At 35.3% G+C, this 26,235-nt stretch overlaps 3 protein-coding genes across 7 annotated transcripts; 2 read left to right on the top strand and 1 right to left on the bottom strand.

Moving 5' to 3' along the window:
* The first annotated feature begins 1,413 nt into the window (after positions 1-1,413).
* LOC125682505 (B-cell receptor CD22-like) lies at positions 1,414-10,886 on the top strand. 3 transcript variants are annotated; one of them, XM_056155544.1, is made up of 13 exons: positions 1,414-1,484; positions 1,567-1,893; positions 2,039-2,341; positions 2,771-3,034; positions 3,286-3,518; positions 3,732-4,002; positions 4,125-4,406; positions 4,657-4,764; positions 5,158-5,182; positions 7,306-7,385; positions 7,525-7,552; positions 7,661-7,728; positions 8,085-10,886. In XM_056155544.1, exons 1-13 carry the CDS (start codon positions 1,421-1,423, stop codon positions 8,105-8,107), a joined length of 2,076 nt encoding a protein of 691 aa, XP_056011519.1. In that variant the 5' UTR covers positions 1,414-1,420; the 3' UTR covers positions 8,108-10,886. The 3 variants fall into 3 exon arrangements, with proteins under 3 accessions (XP_056011519.1, XP_056011520.1, XP_056011518.1); XM_056155545.1 differs by having other exon boundaries at positions 3,286-3,561; positions 3,694-4,002; positions 4,284-4,406; XM_056155543.1 differs by having other exon boundaries at positions 3,286-3,561; positions 3,694-4,002.
* Positions 10,887-10,962: 76 nt separating this feature from the next.
* Positions 10,963-17,675, bottom strand: LOC125682510 (uncharacterized). Its single transcript, XM_048923138.2, has 2 exons — positions 13,878-17,675; positions 10,963-11,865 (listed from the first exon to the last, which is right to left on the bottom strand). Exon 2 carries the CDS (start codon positions 11,858-11,860, stop codon positions 10,976-10,978), a length of 885 nt encoding a protein of 294 aa, XP_048779095.1. The 5' UTR covers positions 11,861-11,865; positions 13,878-17,675; the 3' UTR covers positions 10,963-10,975.
* Positions 17,676-18,307: 632 nt separating this feature from the next.
* On the top strand, positions 18,308-25,699 carry LOC125682509 (PIH1 domain-containing protein 2-like). Of its 3 annotated transcripts, none has more exons than XM_048923136.2 (6): positions 18,308-19,655; positions 19,811-20,041; positions 20,177-20,269; positions 20,991-21,111; positions 23,007-23,590; positions 25,507-25,699. In XM_048923136.2, exons 2-6 carry the CDS (start codon positions 19,946-19,948, stop codon positions 25,642-25,644), a joined length of 1,032 nt encoding a protein of 343 aa, XP_048779093.2. In that variant the 5' UTR covers positions 18,308-19,655; positions 19,811-19,945; the 3' UTR covers positions 25,645-25,699. The 3 variants fall into 3 exon arrangements, with proteins under 3 accessions (XP_048779093.2, XP_048779094.2, XP_048779092.2); XM_048923137.2 differs by having other exon boundaries at positions 18,308-19,680; positions 19,817-20,041; XM_048923135.2 differs by having other exon boundaries at positions 18,308-19,680.
* Positions 25,700-26,235: the final 536 nt, after the last annotated feature.

Here is a 26,235-nt window from a genome sequence, read left to right as displayed (position 1 = left end):
TCAGCCTCAAAACATCATGTTGGGATTCCCCTGACGCGCGTGGGTCTATTTATAGACGTCTATTATGGGATGATTTATATATGTAGCCACTATATTTACTTTCTAAATAATATTCGCACTATTTTCTTTTACATGCAGATGTTTTCAAGCATGTAATTAAGGGAAAGTTAATAACTTTATAAAGTAATTAATCTGCTTTAAAGTAATTATGTACAAAAATTATACATGAACATCGGGTAATACAGCTTTAAGCGAGATACAATCAATCAATCCAACCGATGAAAATTGTCCTTACTGTAACAGAACGCTGTTGTGTCATATTACCCACAATGCAATTATTGCACATACATCCCAAGATTATCAAACATACATCACAATATTATAGAATATACATCACAAGATTATCGAATATACACCACAAGATATAGAATATAGATCACAAGATTATATAATATACATCACAAGATATAGAACATACATCACAAGGTATAGAATATACATCACAAAATATAGAACATACATCACAAGATATAGAATATACATCACAAAATATAGAACATACATCACAAAATATAGAATATACATCACAAGATATTGAACATACATCACAAGATATAGAATATACATCACAAAATATAGAATATACATCACAAGATATTGAACATACATCACAAGATATAGAATATACATCACAAGATATTGAACATACATCACAAGATATTGAACATACATCACAAGATATTGAATATACATCACAAGATATTGAACATACATCACAAGATATTGAACATACATCACAAGATATTGAATATACATCACAAGATATTGAACATACATCACAAGATATTGAACATACATCACAAGATATTGAACATACATCACAAGATATAGAATATACATCACAAGATATTGAACATACATCACAAGATATTGAACATACATCACAAGATATAGAACATACATCATAAGATATTGAACATACATCACAAGATATAGAACATACATCACAAGATATAGAACATACATCACAAGATATAGAACATACATCACAAGATATTGAACATACATCACAAGATATTGAACATACATCACAAGATATAGAACATACATCACAAGATATAGAATATACATCACGAGATATTGAACATACATCATAACATTATCGAATATAGCAACGTTTTACACGCCATAGTCAATCGGTTATATCCACTCCGCTATTTTGCAGGTCTTGGTGTGTCATTGGAAAATGTGTTTAACAGGATAATTAACAGTTAACCACATAAAAATCTTCTAGAAGACACCAGTCCACCATCAAAGGATATTTATGAACTGATTATGTAAATATGACAATTATTGGCATTCGTATAAGATAATGTTTTTTAAACGATATATGAACAAGGAAGTTAAATCGAATGTAGGAATGGAGTGGAACAGAAAGATTCTATTCAGAATTCTCACCCTTCAACTGATCAGTCTTAATGGTGGTAAGTATACCTTCTATATCTTAAACTATTTTTTGAATGATTATGAAATAAATATGTTTATGTCATTTTATTAGAACTTCAGTTCAGTTACAGACACCGGCTTACATCATCCAGAATACCCCAGGGTGCCTCAACATTTCCATTTCTAGCAACATACCCTCAGATTTTACAATATTTATTTCGTTCAACACAACACTAACAGTGTGCAGTATCATTGGAATTCCCGATGCTGATCCAATCATCGTCTTTGCTATAGCCTACAGAGGAAGGATAACGTGCGAAGTGAACGTACCCGTGAAACGTGCCGACATTTGTTTCACTGCCGCTGTCAATGAGAGTGATGCCGGAGTCTACTATGTCAGGCTAGGGACGAGCTCAGACATTACGACTACTACACTGTTTGTCATGAGTAAGATGTTCTGCTTATGTACTATTTTAATTGAGTTAGGTATATCCAAATAACGAACCACTATTCATGTTGTGATTTCCACAGGCATTAGATAACAACTTTTTTCGACATCAATATCATATACATGTATATGTTTTGCATTTAGACCCGCCACTGAAACCAACCATAAATACTCACGGCCTGATTGTTTCCAGCACTGTTCATAACCTGACCTGTTCATCTACTTCCACATCAACACCGACAACAGGACTCCTTATTACATATTCATGGACTGTGAATGATGCCAATATCACCGACCCTCGCTTTACGATCAGCGGACAAGGGGGCAGAATACTAACGATTAACAAGGTCCTCAAACAAGATAAAGGGAAAAGGGTTCAATGCATAGCCACGGAGGAGAAGGGGATGTCATCAGACCCAAGTGATGAGAAAACATTGGATGTGTTATGTAATATATTAAAAAAATTCTAAAAAAGAAAATGGATTTTACATGATGTAGTAATGGCACTTGTGATCCTTATGACTGTACATGTACAGTATCATATAAATAGTACAATTTAAAACGAAAGGAAGCATGTGGTACATCTATTTAAAGTTAAAATGGTCGAAATGGTTGATTTACAAGTGTGTTTTTCCCTTATTGTTAGAAATCACATGCATTTTGCGATATACAATAAACAGGAATCGTAAACTGTTTCAAAAACGGTTTACTATGATATAATTTGATATGAATCTGAAATTAGTATTTGTTAGATATGAGAAATCTTTCATAGAAAATAAGGCAATTCTAGTACGCCTGCACGTTTTGTATGTTAAATCTTGTACTGCTCTCTATCTCAGTGATATCTACTTGTATGCTGATATTTCACCTTCTCAGATACTCCGGAGGTCATCATTACACCTTCCACAAATGTAGTGGTTGAGCTGGGCAAGACCAATGTACAACTGGAGTGTTCTGTGTATGACTCGAACCCTACCACGGGATTGATGTACCGATGGACTAAAGACGGCAGTCAGATCAGCACAAATCAGACCGTTATAATGAGAACTGTACGGAAATCGGATCAGGGGAGTTACCAGTGTATAGCCAGCAACTCTGTAGGGACATCGGTACCCGCGACTGTTACCGTTGAGGTACTGTGTAGGTATTTGTATATCATACAGTTTAGTATACTATCAAGTTATAGATAATCATTTTATTTGATGTAGGCACATCGTGTACATGTGTATGTATTCAAAACGAAAATACCGGTACCACGTTATTAGATCGTGAGCATCAATCATAAATACAATGTACAATCTCTGTTACAAAATTATAAATAAGAGGGGAAAATGAAGTTATAGACAAGTATTTCTAAATAACGATATAACTTTTTACTTAATTTGTTTTAGATATACCTGAAATAGAGAGATTTACAGTTCTTGGCGAGCAGACTGTTACTGAATCGGATCCATTCAGTATGCTCTGCTCCGTTCACAGCCCCAGGCCAGCAAATATCACCATACACAATCTGAACACCAGCGAGGTTATCAGCCGAGGATACAACGTGCTCTCCTTAAACTTCACGGAATCGTCAGCTCGGTGTCTCCAAACAGCCGTCTATGGTTGTTCTGCAGAAAATATTGTTGGTATCACTAAATCTGCTCCCCTAGAATTCCTTGTAAAGTGTACGTGTAATCAAGCTATTACCGAGTTAAAAATCGACGTATAAATTGTTTTCACAGTAAGAATGCCGCCATTGAATGGCAGTAGAAGTATTGCACGTGCGATACATGTGTACAGAGCTACTTATTTTACAGGTATGCCGAGATCTCTTAATGGTCTTTACTTTCAACAGTTTTCAACAGAAAACCTTCATATTTCGGCGAGGTTTCTGGCTTACCCACTACCTTCTATCCAGTGGACCTTCCGGAAAACCAGTACCGCGCCAGAAACAGCCATTAATGATGATTTCTGGAACACAGCAATCACTACAACAATGAACACGTCAATATCTTCAGTCCTGGTCACGAAGGAATCCCTCCAGCTGGAGCAGTTCGGATATTACACGGCAAATGCTAGCAATGATCAAGGATCTTTCATTACAACTTTTCTTGTTCAACCAGAGGGTAAATAATTAACCATTTGTAGTTAATTCTATAAAATAGATTATCAGGGAATCCAACTGATTAAATTTTGCCGTTTTTACTATTACAAAATGAGAGAGAGAGAAAGAGTACCATTTTTCCAGGAAGACCGGACACACCACGAAGTCTGTCAGTTATTTGTTCAGTAGCAGGAACAGCTTTTGTCAGTTGGAGTCCTGGTTCTGATGGGGGAGCTAGACAAACTTTTGTTGTGTCATACATAACAACCTCTAGACCTAACCTCATCACCTCTCTCATCTCAGGAAACAGTGTCATCATTCCAAATTTGGAAAGTGGTCTCTACACATTTACTCTCATTGCCACAAATACACACGGGGAATCTCTTCCTGCTACAGACAATTGTCAAATCAAAGGCTTAAATCAAGGTGACACCTATGTTTAACATTCTTAAGATAAAGAAGGTAAAAGAAATTTAGAGTGATATATTTTTTATTGGTGTAGTTTTTAATTTTTTATCTCATTCAGTAAACTAAGGAAAATCATTTTGATATGATAGAGTACTCCGATTTTTATGGATCTCTTGGAAGTTTCAGACTAACTTTTAAGTATGTTTAAAGATATCTCATGTAAACGTTTCCTGTGTGTTTTATCTTTCACCATTTTATTTTCTTACAGAGACTGACTCCCTTGTTCCGGTTTTGGGATCTCTGTTTGGATTTGTTCTTTTGATCTGTATAGGATTAGTGTCATTCATTATTATAACTAAAGTTCTTCGACAGAAACGTAAGGAATTCAATGAATATCAAGATATTTCATGTTAATATTATGCCAGTTAATTACGCTTCCTTTCATCCATATATGAAAGTGTGATGCAATACGAAACTGGGGCGCGTTATTAAAAAAAAAAATTAAAAAATAAACTTGCGACTTAACGACCAACTTTACATACTGTAATTTTCCAGTTTATTGTAAGGTCATTCACTCCAAATACATTTTTTTAAATATTGAAAATTATAATTAAATATATATGTTCGTAATCAAATACAGCATGTTTTTCTTCTTCTTCATTTTCTTACATTCCCTAAAAAATTATCCAGTTTCTTTCATTTGCGAACAGTATTTGCTTTGTGTCTGATATATGAAACATCGTTCATATACAGTTTTGTTCTCTTCCAGGCATCATATGCTGTAGGGAATTGGAGTAAGTATTACATAATCTTTATCGACTTTTAAGCGTCAGACTGTTGTTTTATCAATTGTAAATGAATACAACTTTTGGTCGTTTTCGTAGTTGTACGAAATCAGGTGATCAAGAAAATGTAAAATATGCAGTAGCTTTCCACAAAATTATGCATCAACACAACTGAGTGTATTTAAGAAATATTTTATGTTTTACTTTCATTTCTGTTGGAATATTCCCAGCCATTAAAATAATCGTACTACATTTATGAAGATTAGACACATGAAAACAAAAGTACGTACCATCTATCCTTCTGTGTTTAGTAAACCAGAAGTGATAAAAGAATTAGATAGGTTACATGAGGAATATGTTTTGGTTCCAGCTGACAAAGCTAGTAACAACATTGTCTTTGTTTGTAAGGCTCATTATTACAACTGTATTTTAAACGAACTTGGCATTAATTCCACTTTTGGTAATCATACTTATACTCCAACTGCCCTTTCAAAAGACGAAATTCTTCAAAACCATGCTTCAGTTTTAGACACATTTAATATTCCAGTCAATGGGTCGAATGAATATGAGTTACCGTACCTATACTGGATTCCTAAACTACATAAAAACCCTTACAAACAAAGATACATTGCTGGATCCAGTAAGTGCTCTACCAAACCCCTATCTTTGCTCCTCACGAAAATGTTAACAGCTGTGAAGGAGAAACTTCAAACTTACTGTGCGACTATATATGCCAGAAGTGTTGTCAATCAAATGTGGATTCTAAACAATTCTAAAGAACTTTTAGTAAACTTGAAATCACAGAATTTTTCCCAAATCAATAGCATTAAAACCTATGACTTTTCAACACTATACACGACCATTCCTCACGATAAATTAAAGACTAGACTTTTTGACATCATAGACAGTTGCTTCTTCAACAAAAACGGAAAACGGAAATATTCATATCTAGTGATCAGTCATTCAAAAACTTACTTTGTTAAACACCACTCTGATTCCACGCACAAGTACTCTGAAGTTGAAATAAAAAATATGCTAGAGTTCCTCATTGACAATATCTTTGTGGTCTTTGGTGATCAGGTCTTCCAACAGTCTGTTGGAATTCCCATGGGCACGAATTGTGCTCCTTTGTTAGCTTACCTGTTTTTATATTCATATGAAGCAGAATTTATTCAAAAACTTCTACGTGAGAAGAAAAAATATCTCGCTGTGACCTTCAATTCGACTTTTAGATATATCGATGACGTTTTGTCTATTAACAATGATAGCTTTTATTCATATGTCGATTTGATATATCCCTGTGAGCTCGAAATAAAGGACACCACAGAGTCGTCCACTTCTGCTTCATACTTAGATATTTTATTGAAAGTAGACATTAACGGCAAACTAACAACTCAACTGTATGACAAACGGGATGATTTCAGCTTCTCCATCGTCAACTTCCCACATTTATGTAGCAATATTCCATTATCACCTGCATATGGTGTTTATATATCTCAACTGATTCGATATGCAAGAGCTTGTTCTGGGTATAGTCAGTTTTTAAATCGAGGTAAGCAACTGACAAACAAGTTGATGGTACAGGGATTTCAACAGCCTCGATTGAAGTCAGCATTTCGCAAATTCTATGGTCGTTATAACGATCTAGTTCGTCAATACGACCTCGCATTGGGTCAAATGCTGTCTGACGTGTTTCATACCGATTGTTAAACCGTTCTCGGCACACTGATTTTGACTGCGGATAACTCTGTTTACCTGATCAGGATATGGGGCTCACGGCGGGTGTGACCGGTCAACAGGAGATGCTTACTCCTCCTAGGCACCTGATCCCACCTCTGGTGTGTCCAGGGGTCCGTGTTTGCCCAACTATCTATTTTGTATTGCTTGTAGGAGTTATGAAATTGATCACTGTTCGTTATCTTCACCTTGCATTGATGCGTACATCGTTCAAATTCATGAGGAAATGGTTATCATTTCAATTGGTAAGGATATCGGAAGCATAAAGGCATGGCAGTGTAAATATGTTTGGATAAATTCACAAACCTTTTGAGTCCATGAACATATATGAAAACAGTAACTTAGGGCAAGAACAGTACATACACTCGATATGCATGTATAATCTTTTTTTCCAGTCAAAATCAAGATTATGTTTTGGAGAACGTTACTAGGGCCGATAACCACCAGTACCAGGACATAACGACAAAACCAGATCGTAAGATTCCCGTCTTCTCATTTCTGCACACTGCAATTCTTGTCCGTTCTACATTATATATATACTGTAGTTCTAAAAAGTCTAAAAAAAATCTTTCGTAAAGGAAGAAATTCTAACGGAAATCAGAATTATTTTATAGGCAGTGGTCACCAGGAAGCAGCCTTAAGGTGAGATAAGTGATGTACAATGTCTGACCAATTTTCTGAAAATGTTTACAAGACTGCAATGTCTTAAACCTATTGAGATAAAAACTAATTCTTTGATACTGTTTATAGCTCCCAACATTCTGATGTGGAGAATTCGGAGTCAGGAAATGTGTATGACAAAGTCGATGACAGTTCAGGTAATTTCTACATTAGTATTGCTCTTTGTCAGTTCCGGTAATTTCTACATTAGTATTGCACTTTGTCAGTTCGGCTTTTATCCATTGTCTGTCTGTTTGTCATATGAGAGATCATGCCCCTTCCAAGGATATAGTGAAAATATGGGGCTTTTATTATCTGTCTAGCTGAGAATCTTTCTCGAACAAGACAACTAATATATAAACTTGCAATAACGTATGCATACTCATACAGAACAAAATTCATCAATTACAATCAATCCATACACGAATGTATGTTCACTAATGTGAAATGATATATGTGAAAAGAAACCGGGATTATGATTTTCAAATATACATGTATACATAAATATTTACAGGTCACTATATCAATACTGGATAAACCTGCATAAATCGTGCACAGGGAAGTTTTCAACGCCAGACTCCAATAGCATGTGATGAGGAAGTGCATTTTTATTTTATAAGGAAGTGCATGTTTTGTAACTCAAATCACATGTTTTGAAAATCTGATATTCAATTTTGGATTTCAAAACAATTCGATATTAATCATGTATCCAGTACATGTCGCTTAAATTGTGTATCCAGATCTGAATGGTTTGAGAAAAGGACTATCTGAAGGCAATCTACAAAAAATTAAAATTGGTCATCTTGAATCATACATATTGAAGTAAAACTTGTGTCAATTAGAAATACCGTTAACCCTGTTCTTTTGTATAAGTCTTAAGGGGGTGGGGGTGGGTGGAGTATGCACAAGGTTACAAAGATATAATGCTTTGATAATGGATATCCCCAAAAACTCGCTTTGTCAGAGACCCCTCTTACGTTTTGTAAATACATATCAGGAGTTCATAAATGGAGTGAAATTTTGAAAATAGTATCTGAATTGAAAATATTTCACCTGCATGCATTATGACATAACCGCCCCTTAAAGATGTTTCGTGAACCAACCAATTTTTAATTTTACCAGAACTTCTTAAGATTAAGTAAGATTATAAATATTATGGTGATAGAGGGTTCAAATCTATGAGCAATACATTTATACACGAGCATTATTTGACACACACAAATTTATATATAAACTTATAAACACCCACTGTGACATTTCTTTTTCCAAAGCTTCTATTGTTCATAAATCACAAGATGTATAATTGTATGTTTAAAGAATATTACTTGTTATAAAGGGATCGATTCGTGATTTTTTCAAGAAGTTTGTTTTTCACTTTTAATGGTAAAAATTTACTTATCAAGAAAACCAAAGGTATACATTATGACAGGAGCACATTATAGAGAGTTTACCATCTATTGTGTAAACAAAGATTGAGATATGTTGTAATGTTTACAAACACAGTTTTGAAAATATATGGTTGATTATCCAAGTTTATGGTATATATCACATTTCAAGTATTCTTTAGGTAAGAATACAATGTATATATGTGCAATTTTAAAGTTAAATTGATGTCTGCAAAATTAGGAATTTTTAAATTACAAAATTAACATTTCACTAGTTTGTTTGTAAACATAAAGAAGGTTCAAGCCTTATTTACATAACACGAGTTAAGGCTAAAGTATTGATGTTCAACATCAAATGCAAAAATGACAAAAATAATTTTTTTTTTAAAACCGTACCAGTCCCTTTAATACTGTCAATTATGTATTTTTCTCATTGTATTTGCTCAGGTTACTAAGCCTCTCATGGGCTTGTAGATTGTATATAATGTTATGTTTATCCATAAAAGTATGTTCATTTAATGTCAATAAAGATTAAAAACTAGACATCCAAAATTGATCGAATACAAGAAGATATCATTAGCGCGTACTTTATCATGATTTTATTTTTTTTTCTTTTATTTTTTTTTTATCTATAATTAATGGATGAAATTAGCATTTATTATGTCCATTACAATAATTATTGAATTATACACTCTATAGAAACGCACATGTATTAATATATATGCAGTTTTGGTTTTTACATTCGATCAGAGGACGACAGCAATTTCCATTGATTTTTGCCTTTGGCATCTTTACAAATTGTAATGATAGACATTTCCTCATAAACGCGCTGCAGTTGTATATGCAATGAGTGTATGAATACAGAACTACTTTATAAATATTGACTGAAGCGTCTTTTTAACAGCTAGAAATTCTGATAGAAATGAAGGAAGAATGCAAATACATGTATAAGAAATAAATTTCATGTTTAAAAATACATGAGGGTATAATTCCAATGTTATTCATTACAATTGTTTTGATTGGACAAAAATAAAGCTGAACAAGAGTTTATACATCAATAAATCCTAAAAGTGTAGAAAATATTGTTGGTATGCTTTGCACTTTTATTCAATTTGTGAGTAAAATGTCCTGAGTTTACACATTGATAAATTCTTCAAACAGAATGTTTAATCCTATAATGAATTGCACCGCTTCACACAGGCATGAAGAGTCGCAGTTCATATCATAATGCATTTTCAAACATGAAATTTATTTCTTGAATACCTGGTATATATGTGTACACCACAGGCACTTGTTTCTGTATATAAGTTATGACGTCTGTATACTAATAATAACACGTGTTATTATTAGTATACAGACGTCATAACTTATATACAGAAACAAGTGCTTGTGGTGTACACACACATTTCGGTATCAAAATGTGGCTCTTTCGGTTGTGCAAGTTTAGTAGCCAGACGGTTAAAGAGCAATACATTCAGTCAAGAAATTATATTTTCGTGTGAACGTGTGTGCTGGACCCATTACTCAATCATTATTTTCACGTCTCTATATGAGTGAAAGATTCTTGAGAGGGACGTTAAACAATATCCAATCAATCATTGTTTATTGGCACATGTGACCTAATTTTGAGTCTCTAAAAATCTCAACAGATTTCATAAGAACCCTATTGAACAGAACTTTCTAGAATATTGTGATTTAGTATAAATATAGATTGTAATATTTTCTGGTAAAAAGCACTCTTCTGTAAAATTACAATGGATATTCCATTACTGGGGACTAGACTAAACGACATATTTCGATAACGTTATATAGTATGTGAATTCAGCTCAGCGGTGAACAAATAGCGGACATTGCTTTATGAACTTTGACCAGTATAAGTTAGTATTTTAATTGATATATTTTACTGTTTTAAAATAAATTGCTAAATCTTTTGAATTGTGTTACTGATTTTTGTTGTGATTCCTTGTTATTCTGACCCATACCAATATGGAGTAATAATAGCAAAGAAAATGCAAAAACATTATTCAACATGATTATTGCAGTTCAGTAAATTTTCTACGCCCAGTTCATATTCATATATAATACTCTTATCAGCCACAAATAGCTTTTTTCGTTCACAGTCTATAACTGAACATCTATAATCTTCAATTTCCGGTTCCTTAATTTGCCGTACACATATCTTTCCTCGCATATCGCCAAAAATCACTTCCTTGAATCCAACAACTATCCAGCCAAGTTGATAACTGTGAATACTAATACAAGAATGCACTTCATCTACGTGCCATTTTTCCTCCTGAAATTTATTCCAACAGTCGATAGAGTTTGAATCACAGTTGTAAAATAGTAAATTTCCGTCTTTATCATACATAACAGCACCAGGCGAATAACCCATTCTTGCTTTGAAATTTATAGTTTCTAGAGTTTCAAACTCGTCATTTTTCAAGACCAGGGTCGTTAATTTTGTCAGACATAACACAGCTCCAGCACTGCTGATATCGTAATGCATCCCAGTCAGTTGGAATTTGTCCTCCAAACTTACTCTTCCGTCGTTGAACAGGTAATACTGCACGGACGTTTTGTCCATCACGTAAATCTTGTTACCGTGTAAACTTGCCACACTGTGTGAGTCGTCTGGAACTATTTTAGTGGTAATGTGAACGAAATCTGGAGTAAAAATCTTAAGTCTTAAATTAGCAGAATCTAGGATAGCAAAATACCCCGCGGAAAGTAAAGTCATGTCAGCTATTTTCCACGGCTTACAGTCCGACGGAAGTGAAGATGTGTACTTCCGGCAGTACTGAAGACTGGGCGGTTTATCGCCTAGATCACACTTCTTATCCGCAAAACCATTTCTTTTGTGAAATTCCTGTGTGGGAGTTTGAACGATGGCAATACGACTCTCCATTCCCACTGAAAAATATGGAAGTTGATAACTTAATTTATTATATACCCATCAATGTATTGTTGTTTGATACTGTGGATTTCACAGCGTGTGATCCGGTTTTCCGGATCACACTCTGTGGTTTTCTGATTCCGTATCAGTATCCTCTGAAACTGATGCCGTCACAATGCATTAACACAACGTTTCGTGTGGAAAATATTGACCGCGTCACAAACAAAACTGCGTACACAAAACATAATTTCACTGTATATCTGTATTTTTGATAATTTGGATTGCATTCAGTATCTTATAAATGTTGATTTAAAATGCAAAAGGGGTTATATAATATCATTACTACTGTAACTTGATCTGAAGAGTTGGATCACGTCTCGTTGACAGGAGCGGATCATCAGATCAAACTCGACGCTTTGCGTCAACTCGACGTGATCCGACTCTGTCGTAATAATATATATATACAGTGAATATATATATCGTTTTATTATATACCCATCAATGTATCGTTCTTTGATACTGTGGATTTCACAACGTGTGATCCGGTTTTCCGGATCACCACACTGTGGTTTTCTGATTCCGTATCAGTATCCTCTGAAACTGATGCCGTCACAATGCATCAACGCAACGTTATTTGTGGAAAAAATTGACTGCGTCACAAACGAAACTGCGTACACAAAACATTATTTCACTGTATGTCTGTATTTTTTGATAATTTGGATTACATTTAGTATCATATAAATGTGGATTTAAAATACATAGGGGGTATATAATAAATTTATCATTACTACAGTAACTTGATCCGAAGAGTTGGATCACGTCTCGTTGACAGGGGTGGATCATCAGATCAAACTCGACGCTTCGCGTCTCGTGTGATCTGATGATCCGCGCCTGTCAACTCGACGTGATCCGACTCTTCGGATCAAGTTACTGTAGTAATAATATATATATATATATACAATGTATATTATACTTACCATGCTTTTGCCTTTAACGTCTTTACAAATTGTAATGATACCGGTAGCCATTTCCTCATGAACGTACAAATGTACTAAAACTTTTAACAAAGCTGAAGAACAGCGACCGATCTCATAACTCCTACATGTATAAGCAGTACAAAATAGAGAGTTGGGCAAAACACGAACCCCTGAATATACCAGAGGTGAGATCAGGTGCCTAGGAGGAGTAAGCATCCCCTGTCGACTGGTCACACCCGCTGTGAGACTTATATCTTGATGAGGTAAACGGAGTTATTCGTAGTCAAAATCAATGTGCCAAGAAGAATCTTTGTACAACTATTTTAACGACTGGGAATTCCTACAAATATCAAAGTATAAGAAATTTTAAGTTTTGAAAATACATGAGAACATAAGCTACATGTACATGTACAACGCTTCAGCGTCAGTTCATACCCTTATGTATTTTTCGAAAAATGAAATAGCAGAATATGATTTTCACATACATTTGCAATCGTAACTACTCGGCTATTTCGGTAACCGCAAATGAACCTCGTATGTGGATCGACGTCATCAGAGTTGGTTGTTACGTATACATAAACGTAACTTTGACGTCACAGTCGTACGTTACACTATGAAACGTGAACTTTCAAATGCATCTAAGATACTATACACATCTAAGGTATTGTACCACTATCAATTTCCACTTACATGTTATGTATTAGAGTGAATAAGACGTTATAATGATATCAAAACTTAATCTGTGGTGAAAATATAAATGACATATTATTCAGGGATTCGGTTCTGGCCTTTTAACTCTCATCCACGGGCGCGCTTCCGACGAAGAAATGCATCGATTTGATGCAATTCTTGCGCCGATCCACGTCCGAGTCTTCTTACCGGTTACGGAAAAAGACGAGCGCGTGATCCAATTGATACATTTGTAGATCATGCATTCCCACTAAGCAACCTACCTTTCCCAATCCGTGCTATCAGACACCTTTACGAGAACTACGGGAGAGAGAGAGAGAGAGAGAGAGAGAGAGAGAGAGAGAGTAATAATAGTGTAGTACCTGTTTGGCAGTTATAAGGTCCCGTGGCTAATGCAATATGTCGCTGAGAGTGTCTGCTTCCAAAGAGATTGTGAGTTATCCAAGTGACAAAACAAGACACGTTATTTAAATGTATTACCTATTCATTTCACACTGAGCGCAAACAAAAAACATAATCTTATCTTTTCTTCTTGGTTAAAAAAGCAAGACAAACAGTCGAAGTATAACGCAGTTTTAATGAATAAAGGAGCAATCCGTCCAATATATTTTGCTGGTATAATTTCCTGGTTGAATATTTTTCTTTTTAAGTGGATTATGCTTAAAAGTTTTTAACGACCTTTTGCGACTTTTTGTCTTCGAAGTTTTAAGAACTTTTAAAATCCCAAAACTGGGTCAACGAATGTGTAACAATAATCTTCAAAAGTATACGCCGTGTTTATTGAAATGGTTTATTACTTTAAACAGTTTTGTTTTAACCTTGTGGAAGTAAAGGAGCAGTCAATCTTTACCGGATAGAATAAACGGACGTCGCACGGATAAATATAACAGTGACATAATGCTGTCCGTTGGTATCTGTTAATGAAAGTCGTTCCCGCCGCGGTTCGGGGCTCCTATGATCGGTGTATGAAAAGTATAAAACGCATGATAATAGCTGCAGAACTGTAGCTCTCTGAAAAAATATTGTGACGGAACATATATTGTTTTCAAAGAGCTACAGTTCTACAGCTAGCATGATAACGGCACAATTACTTGACATGTACCGGCAAGTTAACGGTCGATTAACGTCTGAATGACGGACAAGTACCTGGTTCAACGAACGTAGGACGCATGAAAAACTTTCAACGTTACACATAGACGAACGGATTTGTACCGGTCACGTGACTGACAAAACGGGTGGTTAAATCATTTTAGTCATCACCCTTGCTGACCTTCGGTATCCTTGATACCTTCAAAAGGAAAGTCTACAAATGTTTGGAAGGGCTGGGCACGGGGAAAAGCTACAAGACCCGTCATGGGCCCATCTGCTCCCTCTATCATTGACAATGCTGGGAAAGATTCACAGGTAGAAACTCTCTGTCTGTTCAAATCAGGGACCTCTATACTAAAAGTATATAGGTCCCTGGTTCAAATCTGGAGATTCCCGATTGCAAGCAATAGCGTCTGAATAATAATATCGATCACCCAGACGCTTGTCTTTATCAGACTTCTCGAACGAGTCGATGCGTCTTGATGATCAAGATCATCTGAATAACGATAAGGTATTGATATAACGCTCTTTCAACGTTAGGCGAACAGACATGTACTGGTCCCGTGGATAGCCGTTTGACAACCGTTATTCATCAGTTTTATGCGTTTTTTATCCGTAAACATGCGGTTGGTGTTAATAACATCTTCAGTTGACCCGCTGCATGCATGTCCGTTTCAAGTTTTGTTCATACTCAAAACTTTTCGCTGGACAAGGAACGCGTTGCCCGAAGAGAAACGGACAAGAAACGCAACTTGAAGGAACGGAGACGAATGGATAGATAAATTCGTTATCTGTTGGACGTCCATTAGCATTATCCAATGAGGTGTGACTGCTGCTCCGAATACAATACTATATTTATACTCTTAACATCCCGTCAACTATTTCAATACATTTTGTTTGATATTGGTAGGATTGGTTAACTATATATTGTTAACCGAATGGTGACTGTATTATCAGCCATTATACTATCCATCTCATTGCGATCCAGTCTCACCCTACATCACCTCTCAAATGCACCAACATAGTGAAGTTGAAGTGTGTTGTAGTAACGTACATATGTTCCGTATGGGAGGTATGGATGTCGTAAATCATAATGAAATAAAGAAGCAACTTATATTAAAACTAGATAAAAAGTGAAAAATAATAAATTTAAAAAATAGTAAGTAAATCAAAATTAAATATTTTAAATATTTTTTATTTATTTGGATTTTAATAGAAGGGAATAATTAGTATTATTATACACTGTACCTCAGTATGAGAATTCTATGCAACGCATAATCTGATTGGTCTAGACAGTCACGTGCTAGGGATGACAAAACTTCATATCTCCCCATCATATTTACTCCTTGGGCAGCCTCGTACACTTTCCGTAAATTTAACATCAAGGTAGACGAAGTTGATAGTGACGTCACAATAAGTTCGAGTCATTGTACTTTCATAATTTCGAAAGGCACATAATATGTGGGTCTCTGATACACACTTTATCAATAAAAATCGCCAGGTTTGGTTGATACAAAAAAAAAGCATGTAAATCAGCATTCAAGGAGAATGGAAATACAAAAACTGGTTATCATATCACTGTATTTCGTTGTTTGTACCGTCTAATACGTTGACGGCGCGGTGTCACCGTTAGGACAATCTCAGCTGAATATAATGTATAGATGAGCGGACTCCAATTTCAAATGCATTTTTGTAATCTTGCTTTGTTTCGGTATAATAAACAATTTATTGCATGACTTCGGGAGAAAAGAAGATTTCTTCACCCAAGAAAAATCATATTCCCCTCGGGCATATGATTTTTCTTGGGCGAATAAATCTTCATATCTTCCTCACTATCATGCAATAAATGTATAATATTAGTAACAGGTAACAGTAATAGGGATGCAGGTATGTGAAATAACTAAAATATATACAGAAAAGAATTAGGGTAACGTCAACTATTTCAATACATTTATAAATTGCTTCTTGTAGAATACGAATTATGACTTTGGAACCATCACCTTTTTCCCCTTTTTATTTCACGAGCGAGTTTAAGTGATAAAGTTGGTTTAGAATATTAAGCATCAAGTTATAATTATACTGACAGAACGGGAAGTGATTTTAAACTAAAAGCAACCCTAAACACACTCTTACATATTATTTATTAATTGTACATATGTGGTATAGGTCTAATTTGGCTCCTGTAAAAAAAACCCACAGAAGTGATTAAGATTAATATTTCTTTACTAATGACGTATCTTAATGAGAGAGAATATAATATGAATCTTGTTTACGTTTTTCATCAGAATTACAACAACAAAATCTATGAAAGGTCGAATACTTGACTTGTGATACCTACTTGGTAGCTTTGAAAAGCCTGGTTGGGATTGGTAGCGGGTCATTACAATATTGTTGCTGAGCAATTAATCCAATCATATAGAATATAAATCCTCGGTAAAGCGAATTTGGATGTGTTAACTTTAAATATTTAATGTACATGAAATCATTACCTGTGTACTGAAGAGCTTCACTGAACCGAAAGCTATTAAATTAATGAAAAAAACTTTTTGAAGAACTACAGATCCATACAGTTTTACAATGTTAGCACAAAAGCGACATTTCGAATAGGATTTAACATGTTTTGATACCTTTACGTTTTTGCGGAGTAACATTGTAGTATTTTAAAAACACAATTATGTTTATGGTCCGTCGGATGAGACGTAAAATGGTGGCCCGTGTTGGGGATCACAATCCCTCTGGCACGAAAAAAAAAAACCGTCCTCGTGGTCTTCCATATTTAAAAGAGAGGGTGTATTGCATGCAGCCACAGCAACCTAAACATTTCAAAATCGGACACTGATCCAACTTCAAAGCCGATATTTGGTTGAAATGATAAACAACGTATTATTTTTTATTCTGCTAGGACTACATTTGTGGTGCCTCGCGCCTATATAGCCGGTGACTCGTCTCAATTTTTGATTCTGCTAGGTCTACATTTGTGGTGCCTCGCGCCTATATAGCCGGTGACTCGTCTCAATGTGAGTGATTAATTATCACAGGGACGTCTAACAGACAGTATAATGACACACAATATAAACTCAATTTTGTTTGTAACAATGAATTTGAATGGCGTATCAGTCATACTTTATATCAGTAACATGAACTTACTACCTTATGAAAACCTAGTGAAGTCCAATTGAAAGTTTAACAAAAATCGTTATTACGAGATAAAAAGTAATAAAGAGATGAAAAGTCGTAATTTAACGAGATTAGAAGTCGTAATAACGAGATGAAATGTCGTAATTACGACTTTAGAAAGTCGTAATAAGGAGATAAATAGTCGTAATAACGAGATAAGAGTCGTAATTATTACGAGTTTCTTTCTATAGAATGAGATGACATAAACAGTGACCGGTCGCAGTACTTCAGTGGTAGAGCGAAGGCTTCCTAACCGGGAGGTAGCCAAACGCTCGGCATTTAGAAGCGAGAATCACGGGTCTTTCGGATATGACCTCAAACACGGAAAACTTGAAATTTACGCTACCTTATTTTCCGCGGTTCGAAAATTTTCACGAACAAAGTGGAAATTAGATACACGTGGGGAAAAAACCTGATACATGTATACAGTATTGATTAGCGACGAAAGTATTCAGTGGAAATAGCTCAATTACACGTAACTAGTTTTTGCACACACCGAAACACAATAAAAGAAAAAACTCTTTGATGTCGTCTGAACCAGTAGCTTTCTGACGCTGCTTTGATACACATGTAGCGATCAGCCGGTTTCGATGGCCGGTGGTCAGATAGCTCAGATGGTAGGGCTTCGGCGGGCCCGGGTTCGAATCTCGGTCTGGTCCGTTGCATTTCCTCCCTTAGAATTGCTGTTATATTTGGTACCGTTGACCAGCCCCTGCGTGGAACTGACGCCTACTCGGGGATAAAAATCTTGCATGGGTTGTGTCTTCGAGGACGAAGACAGTTTAGGAGGGAAGAGTGTAGCGGTCAGTCAGGTGACCAGTTAGCTCAGTTGGTAGAGCACCTGACTAAAGATGCAGGGGGCGGGGGTTCGAATCCTGGTCTGGTCCGTTGCATTTTCTCCCTCCCTCTGTTACATTAGGTGCCGTAGACCACCCCTGAATTTGCAGGTGAAAGTCTTGACAGGGGGCAAAAGAATCTGGGTTGTGTCTTCGAGGACGAAGACAATTTAAGGAGGGAGGAGTGTATAGTGTGTATAGCGGTCAGTCAGGTTTGATCGCCGTTGGCCAGTTAGTTCGGTTCGTATAGAGCACCTGACTAGAGATTCAGGGGCGGGAGTTCGAATTCCGGTCTGGTCCGTAGCATTTTCTCCCTTCTTGTAACGTACACTTCTGAATGAGCGCTGTCTGAATGCCAAATGTTAAATTCGTGTTTCCCCCTGACTTCTCGGGATAGGCGGTTTTCTTTTGGTTTAGTGGAGAGCCACAAGAGTGAGTGATTCTAATTTTCTCGTTTAATGCAGTTCGGACATCTCCATACTTAGATCTCTATTGTCTACTTCTCAAATAGCAAGTAGAGGCTGGAGACATACTGACAGTGTCCTGGACCAGTTCTGGAGGTGGGGAACCTATTACTCATGCCAAGAAATCCCTTCTAACATCAAAGGTGTAGGGAAACCGATATAAATGAGTTACTGCAATTAAGATATAAGCGATAGCTACTATGAGTATGAATTAGTCTGTAATGGGATTCTTTTGAAGGCAAGAATTTACACATTATTCAGATAGGGGGGATTTCTTGACTGGCATGCACCAAATTCAGTCTTAAGATTAAATATATAGAAATAATACAAAGCTTACCGGTGTATGTTTCAACCAATAACGTCGAATAAACAACATGACGTCAATGACATCACAAAGACAAAAACATGTGCAGCGTTGCACAAAATGAAAACTTACGTGTGATGATGTGTTGAACAAAACGCGAAGGGTCGAGCGAAAAAAGATCGGGCTCGAGATACAAAATTTAATGAGGATCGTTATGGACGCGATGAAACACGCAATTTTCACAAAACCCCAAATTTGAATTATTTCACGGTAAGAAGAAAGAAGAAAATTACATGTAAGTGTTTGTATTGTAATATTATGTTAAGAAATATGTTTTTCGGACATATATGAAATGAAGATTGTGAAATTTTGGATCATTTACAACGACCGAAATTCCTCTCAAGATTAAGTTTGTTAATCTTCAGTTATAGATATTGCCAGACTATCATCAAAGTGAGACATTGTGGGATTGTTGAAACTTGCATCAGGAACAACATCGATTGCAACTCACCCAGTCACCTAAACATTCATTCTCAACTGATAACACATTTATTACAACGATGTCTTTTCCGGAAGGTGTAGACAGAGATTCTATGATGAAGCAGGCTCAGAACATATGGACAATGTTAGATGAAATGGCAGAAAATGACCATGGGGTATTTCAATTTATATCATGAATAAAAATAATTCAAGGATGTCTATTGAAATAAAAATATATGGATTTGGGACAAATTTGCATGCACTTTAATCTGTATATATTAAAGAATGCTGGTATGATTTTTTTTCCACAGGCTTACAGAAAATTTATTGATAAACATATGAAAGAGGGTAAAGAATACATGAAACCAGCAGAACCTCATATGTGTGTAATGACGATGATCACAGTAAGAACTTTACATTGTAAATGACATTGTATTTCCCCAATTTATAGATTTAATTAACTTTGTATTAAAGTTAGGTAGACTTTACCAGTCCCCAGAAATTAAATTCACTCTTACTTATTCCTAATTTTGGGTTAATTCATATAATATTTACTTGCAAATAGTGCCTTTGAAACTTAAAACATCCATAATTAGGCAGAAAAATTGTTGTCATTTCTGAATAAAAACCAAAATATATAAAAAATTCCAGGTACACTCTCTATAATTGATCTGTTTGCAATTTAACCCCAGCAGACTCATATTTTGGATGAAATCTGTATTACAACAAACTTCTATTTACATCAAAAAGTATATTAGATGTAAAAGTTCTCAACAGAACATACTCAGCATATACATGTATACTGTGCATCGTTTTCAACAGGTAAACGACAGTTTATTCATATCAAATAAATATAAGTGAAAAACTTTTGTTTAAATGAGATTTTATTTCTGGGTGCAAATATCAAAATACTACTGTATATACTTAGAATACTTTAAAATTCAACCAATGTTGACTAGAAGAAGAGCATAGTGTACCTGCCTTTGCTAGCACCCCATGTTAGCAGTTTTCTTAGGGACATGTAAAGTTCTTTGACTTTATGTGATACATATTATGACTTATTAAGGGTTGCTTAATTATCTTACTAGAGTTTACCTTGCTGATATATCTTCCTTATTACTGTAGAGTACGAAAAGAAAGTACTTCATTAACTTTTGTTCCTGGAACAAAGTCCCAGATCCAAAGACTCCAGAGGAAGCGATTCCTGTTATTGGAACGCAAGTCTTACAAGACAAGGATGAAAATGGTATGAGACAGTTCACCAAAGGTCTTCACTGTATACATAACATATATGCATACTTGATAAAGAATGGCGGAGGGATTCACAAGTTCTGACTTGGATTTCTCAACAACAACAAAATCTCAAACTTTAAGTTTAGTGTTTTCTTTTATTTGAGCAGTCAAAATTTGAGTAAAATCTCAGACATAAACTTGTCCAAATTTCAACTTAAATTAAGTTTATTTCAAGAAATCCAGGCCAGAAACCATATTACATAAAATAGATTTTCTAGCATTTATAGCTCATCTTGGTGAAGTTCTATGGAGCTAATATAATAAATGCAGTTAGTGACAGTATGTGGCATCTAGGTTGGAATCCCCCCCCCCAAAAAAAAAAAACCATATATGTTTTTGGTTTAAACTTGCACAGATAATTAATGTATATAATGTATCTATGAATGCACTCATGTACTACTAATTACTGTATCTCTAATATATCATGATGGGTTGAATTTATTTGGATGAGTTAAATTTATCATGGTGGGTTGAATTTATCGTGGTGGGTTGAATTTATCGGGATAGGTTGAATTTATCAGGATGGGAGTAGGTGGGACAAATATATCAGGGTAGCAGTGGGTGGGTTTAATTTTCATTGTTTTCATGGAATGCACATATGAACAAAGTCACTTCCCTATGGCAACTTGCCTACCAAACAGCTTAGATATAATCACAAATATCAACAGCGATATTTAAAAAAAAAAAAGCAGAAAATAAATCGATGCCACAAAAATATACATAATTTTTTTAGACTGCCTATGATATACATACAAGTTACCAAATTAACTTTTTTAAGTTTTCTATTTTCCAGTCTTTGACTCTATATTGAATCTTACTATGTAGGAAACCATATGCTTGGGAACAAGATAAGTCTAAACTTTCTATTCAGTATAAATTTCAATCCCTAAGACTCCATGCATATACATGTATACAATTTATTAAAATCCTGAATCTTGAAATATCAATGTACCATGCATTTACTTTCAGAAATATGAAAAAGTATGATGTGAATTTTTGACTGAAGTAGTTCTCAGTTTCTTATAGGCTGTATCAGACAGGTTTCTAAATTCATAATCTTCTCATCAATAAATCAACCTCTGCATGGCTGTCACAATAGATTTTTACATGTAGTATGATGAAGAGATTGCTTTCAGATTAGTCTCTGGTTCACATCTAATATAACGGTAGATATTTTTAAATATAGATAAAATATTTCATTTGAGATATATTTCTTAATTTACTGATACACAACACAAACACAATATACAAATCTGATAAAAACATGTATCCTGAGAAAATGACACAAGAAAATATTCTATTTGCATATAGTTAATTAGTACATATTAGGTTTGCAGAAAATGAAAAATGGGGGTAAATAGCATATTTGGAGATCTTATTAATTCCTGAAAAGATTTATAAATTTTTAAATTGACCTAGCAGTTTATATAATTCCAATCATTACCGGATATATCTTTAAAAGAAGTACACGATTCTTAATGAGTTACTGCATGGATTGTGCATGCAGGGTCTTCTCATTCTGTACCTGATCTCCATGCATCTGTATTTTCCATATTTTGATGAAATTTGGAAATAGATCTTGAAAGCTTAGGTTGATACTGTCAAGGAGAGACTATAATGGAATATTTGATTCATTATTAGAGTGCCCTTGCTTGTCACCATTTCTTGTATGGGAGGGTAGGTAGACAGGAGAAGGTAGTTGGGTATAGAGGAGAGGTATGAGGTGGGGACTGTTAAGTGGAGGAAGAGAGTTTGGAAAGGGTAACCATCTGTCTACCCCTAAATCTCAAGTGAATAATTTAGACATCAATCATCAATCAATCAATTTCTGCTTATAACAATTTTCAGGAGACTTTTCATATTCTGGAGTTGCATTTAGTCCCAAAATTTTGGAGGAATTCGGAATTGATTGTATCAATTTATCAGATCGCAGTTCTCTAATCAACTTAGCCATCGACTACATACATAATCAACACAAGATCACCTTATCAAGGAGTTTCTCAATTCTACCATCCACAACCCGAGTTAAGGGCAACCTCCAAGTTTTACAAAAGGCACTCCAGGGGAAGCACCAAAATTCAGATGAGGAATTTGATGGACAGCTTTCAGATCTGGAGAAAACATTTGGTTTACAGGGATCTGGTGCAAAGGACTCGTTAATGAACAAGTTAGCAAACTTATCAACAGAGGACAATACACAAGAAAAGCATGCTCCAAATATTCAAATACCAGGACTTGGCAAAGAACAACCAAAGAAACAGAATCTAATCGAGGAAGTGAGTTCAACCAATCAGAGACAAAGCTCAGAGGTTAAAACTCCTACATACAGTTTGGAAGAAAAATATAAAGAAGAGAATTTGGAAGAGCTGATTCTTACCATTAAACTACAAGGTGTGAACAAAGTATCAGAATGTGAACTCGATATTTCAGAGGTAAGAAGCAACAACAGCTCTGCAAGGCCTTACACTGAGTGTCTAACTGTGAAGTCCTACAGTGACCTTGACCTTTGATCCCAAAATCAATTATAGGGCTCTTCCTCTCTTGATAACAAAGCTAAATGTAAAGTATGAAATCATTTGAGCAAAAAAGGTGGCCTAGCTGTACAGTGTCTTACTATAAGCTCAGTGTTACACACACACTGATCACCTACACACAAATGATCCTGTTACTATAACAAGCACAATGAATTGTGAGGGGATAATCAAAGTTTGTATCTTCACATACACAAGTGTAGTTGCTTTATTTTAAAAGTGAACATTAATATACACCATGTTATTGTATTTTGAAATTCCATGACAAGTCTCTGTATATTATTGTCTTTAAATCATTATTATGTATCAATTCCTTTTTTAATATGTATTGCACAATGCTTGAGAAAGCAGAATACATTATGTAAGAATTAATTGAGGGCACCATGCGGTTGAGTTAAGGCTTTCCCCATAAAATTTTTAATACCATGCAATGCTGTACATAAATATACTTTACCGCACTGGCACATTGCACGACGTCACAATGAAAAATACGTCATGACGAAGGTCATGACGTATACATATCTACAGTCCTTTTGTGGTTGGAAATGTCAAAATATTGTTTTGCTATTTACCACCGCTGTCAAACGGTAAACTGCAATCGCGTAAAAGTTTCTGCCAAATGGGTTATATTAATTCTCTTTGATATTGAAAAAGTTTTAATTTCTTCTTTATATAGCATACATGCTAAAGTAATATCCATATTATATTGTGATCTTGATATCGCCCCTAATCTACACGTATAGTTACTTTCACAATGGACTCATTTGCATAAACAGGGTTTCCGTACATAAAAATTTCATCATTGGCACGACACCCCGAGGTTTTCAAGTGAAAGATTTTTGATTTATGTGACATGTGAACTTATGTGCCAAAGTAAAGTTAGGGGAGCAAGTTCTGGCTTCAACAGAAAAAATGTTTTTCAGGCTAGATTCAACTTCGTATGTGCAAAAATCGCTGCATCTTGCATATTCAATGCAAAAATTAGACATGTTACAAGTCACAATAAACTTGCTCTCAGCACTTTTCAAATTAAGAAATTAATATGCTTTGAAGTTATATTAACTTCAACTTGCATTGATATCTGGATATCGTGCCAATTCAACGATTTATACATACACGATACATTTTTATCTTGATATTTGATCACGTGATACAGAGTTGATGTCGGTCTGGTGAAAAATGTATAAGAGGTCAATATGCACTTAATGATATATACATATTGTTTTTGTATAAAAGGGTTGTGTTTACAGAATCTGTCACAAATTGATTTGTTTATTAATGATTTTTCATGACATATTTCTATGGCCCTACTTAACACAACTGCGGCAATGAAGGATGGGAAAATCTCAACTGAGGCTAGGGCTTCATTATTTCGATCAGTGACAAGACTTGCCACATACAAGACCAAAACATTCATTCCGAGGGTTAAAATTCTTCTATATCCAACATACCTCACAATTAATTTTCTCCCATTACTTACAAGAAGTACATAGATTAATTTTGAAAATGTTAGATGAAACAGAATTACTTAATAAATCATTACCGTTATATGTAACTAAATATAAAAATAAATACAGTACATGTATAGAATTTTAGTTTGAGGTCTTAATGAAGGACGCTTAAGTTACTGCAAGATAGGTCAATCTCTCAAGGTTAAAATCTCACATGGGAGAATCCTACCTATCATATCGTGTTACTTGTAATGGTAGAAATTGTTCATTCATATCTCTAAATTTTAATAAGAATTAAGTCTTGTATCATCACTTTAATGCTACACAAGAGTTGTATACTGATGTATTGCCATTTTCTCATTTCAGGACGACATCGAGTTGGCAGTAGACAATCGTTATCATCTGAACGTTTCTTTTCCCTATCTCATTGATGATTCCAATGCCTCAGCGAAATTTAACAAAAGTAATTCATCACTTGTCATAAGTCTTCCCGTGCAGACATAAGATTCATGACGTGTAAAATGCAATGAAAAATACATAAAAAAAAATGTCATCCAAATTTCGTTTTTCTTTACTTGATTATATTGTACTGGTCAGCCTGGTTCGATCACTGGTGGCTAGATAGCTCAGTTGGTAGAGCACCTAACTAGAGATTCAGGGGGGGGGGGGTCAGGTTCGAATTCCGGTTTGGTCCTTTGCATTTCCTCCCTTCCTATTACATTTTGTGCCATTGACCACCCCTGGACTCGCAGGTGAAAGTCCTGCCAGGGGCAAAAGAATCTTGGTTGTGTCCTCAAGGATGAAGACAAATTAAGGAGAGAGGAATGTAGTAGTTGGGGCTATACGGACCGTGGAAATTGGTCTGTGTAGCTCAGTGGTTAGAGCACCTGACTAGTAATGCAGGAATCCCGGGTTCGATTCCCGGTCCAGCCACAAATTATCTTCTCACTCCTATATACTACAATTGGTGCTGTTGACAACCCTTGGATTTGAAGGTGAAACTCCTGCCAGGGGCGAAAAGAATCTGTATTGTGTGTCTTCGATGGCAAAGACAAATTAAGGAGGGGAGGAATGTAGTAATTTGGGCTATACGGA

This window comes from Ostrea edulis, chromosome 2, assembly GCF_947568905.1.
Source record: "Ostrea edulis chromosome 2, xbOstEdul1.1, whole genome shotgun sequence".
Classification (NCBI taxonomy): Eukaryota; Metazoa; Mollusca; class Bivalvia; order Ostreida; family Ostreidae; genus Ostrea; species Ostrea edulis.
The sequence above is the reverse complement of the archived record's forward strand: the minus strand, read 5'-3'. Positions and strand labels throughout refer to the sequence as shown.

What these genes read in the sequence shown, in the direction of transcription:
- LOC125682505 (XM_056155543.1), top strand. Translation starts at nt 1,421, where the DNA reads ATGGAGTGGAACAGAAAGATTCTATTCAGAATTCTCACCCTTCAACTG. An exon ending in TAAAGTTCTTCGACAGAAAC is followed by an intron (nt 4,765 to 5,157) that starts GTAAGGAATTCA and finishes GTTCTCTTCCAG; the next exon opens with GCATCATATGCTGTAGGGAA. An exon ending in CAAAGTCGATGACAGTTCAG is followed by an intron (nt 7,729 to 8,084) that starts GTAATTTCTACA and finishes AAATATTTACAG; the next exon opens with GTCACTATATCAATACTGGA.
- LOC125682509 (XM_048923136.2), top strand. Translation starts at nt 19,946, where the DNA reads ATGTCTTTTCCGGAAGGTGTAGACAGAGATTCTATGATGAAGCAGGCT. An exon ending in ACAAGACAAGGATGAAAATG is followed by an intron (nt 21,112 to 23,006) that starts GTATGAGACAGT and finishes AACAATTTTCAG; the next exon opens with GAGACTTTTCATATTCTGGA. An exon ending in GTGAACTCGATATTTCAGAG is followed by an intron (nt 23,591 to 25,506) that starts GTAAGAAGCAAC and finishes TTCTCATTTCAG; the next exon opens with GACGACATCGAGTTGGCAGT.
- LOC125682510 (XM_048923138.2), bottom strand. Translation starts at nt 11,860, where the DNA reads ATGGAGAGTCGTATTGCCATCGTTCAAACTCCCACACAGGAATTTCAC.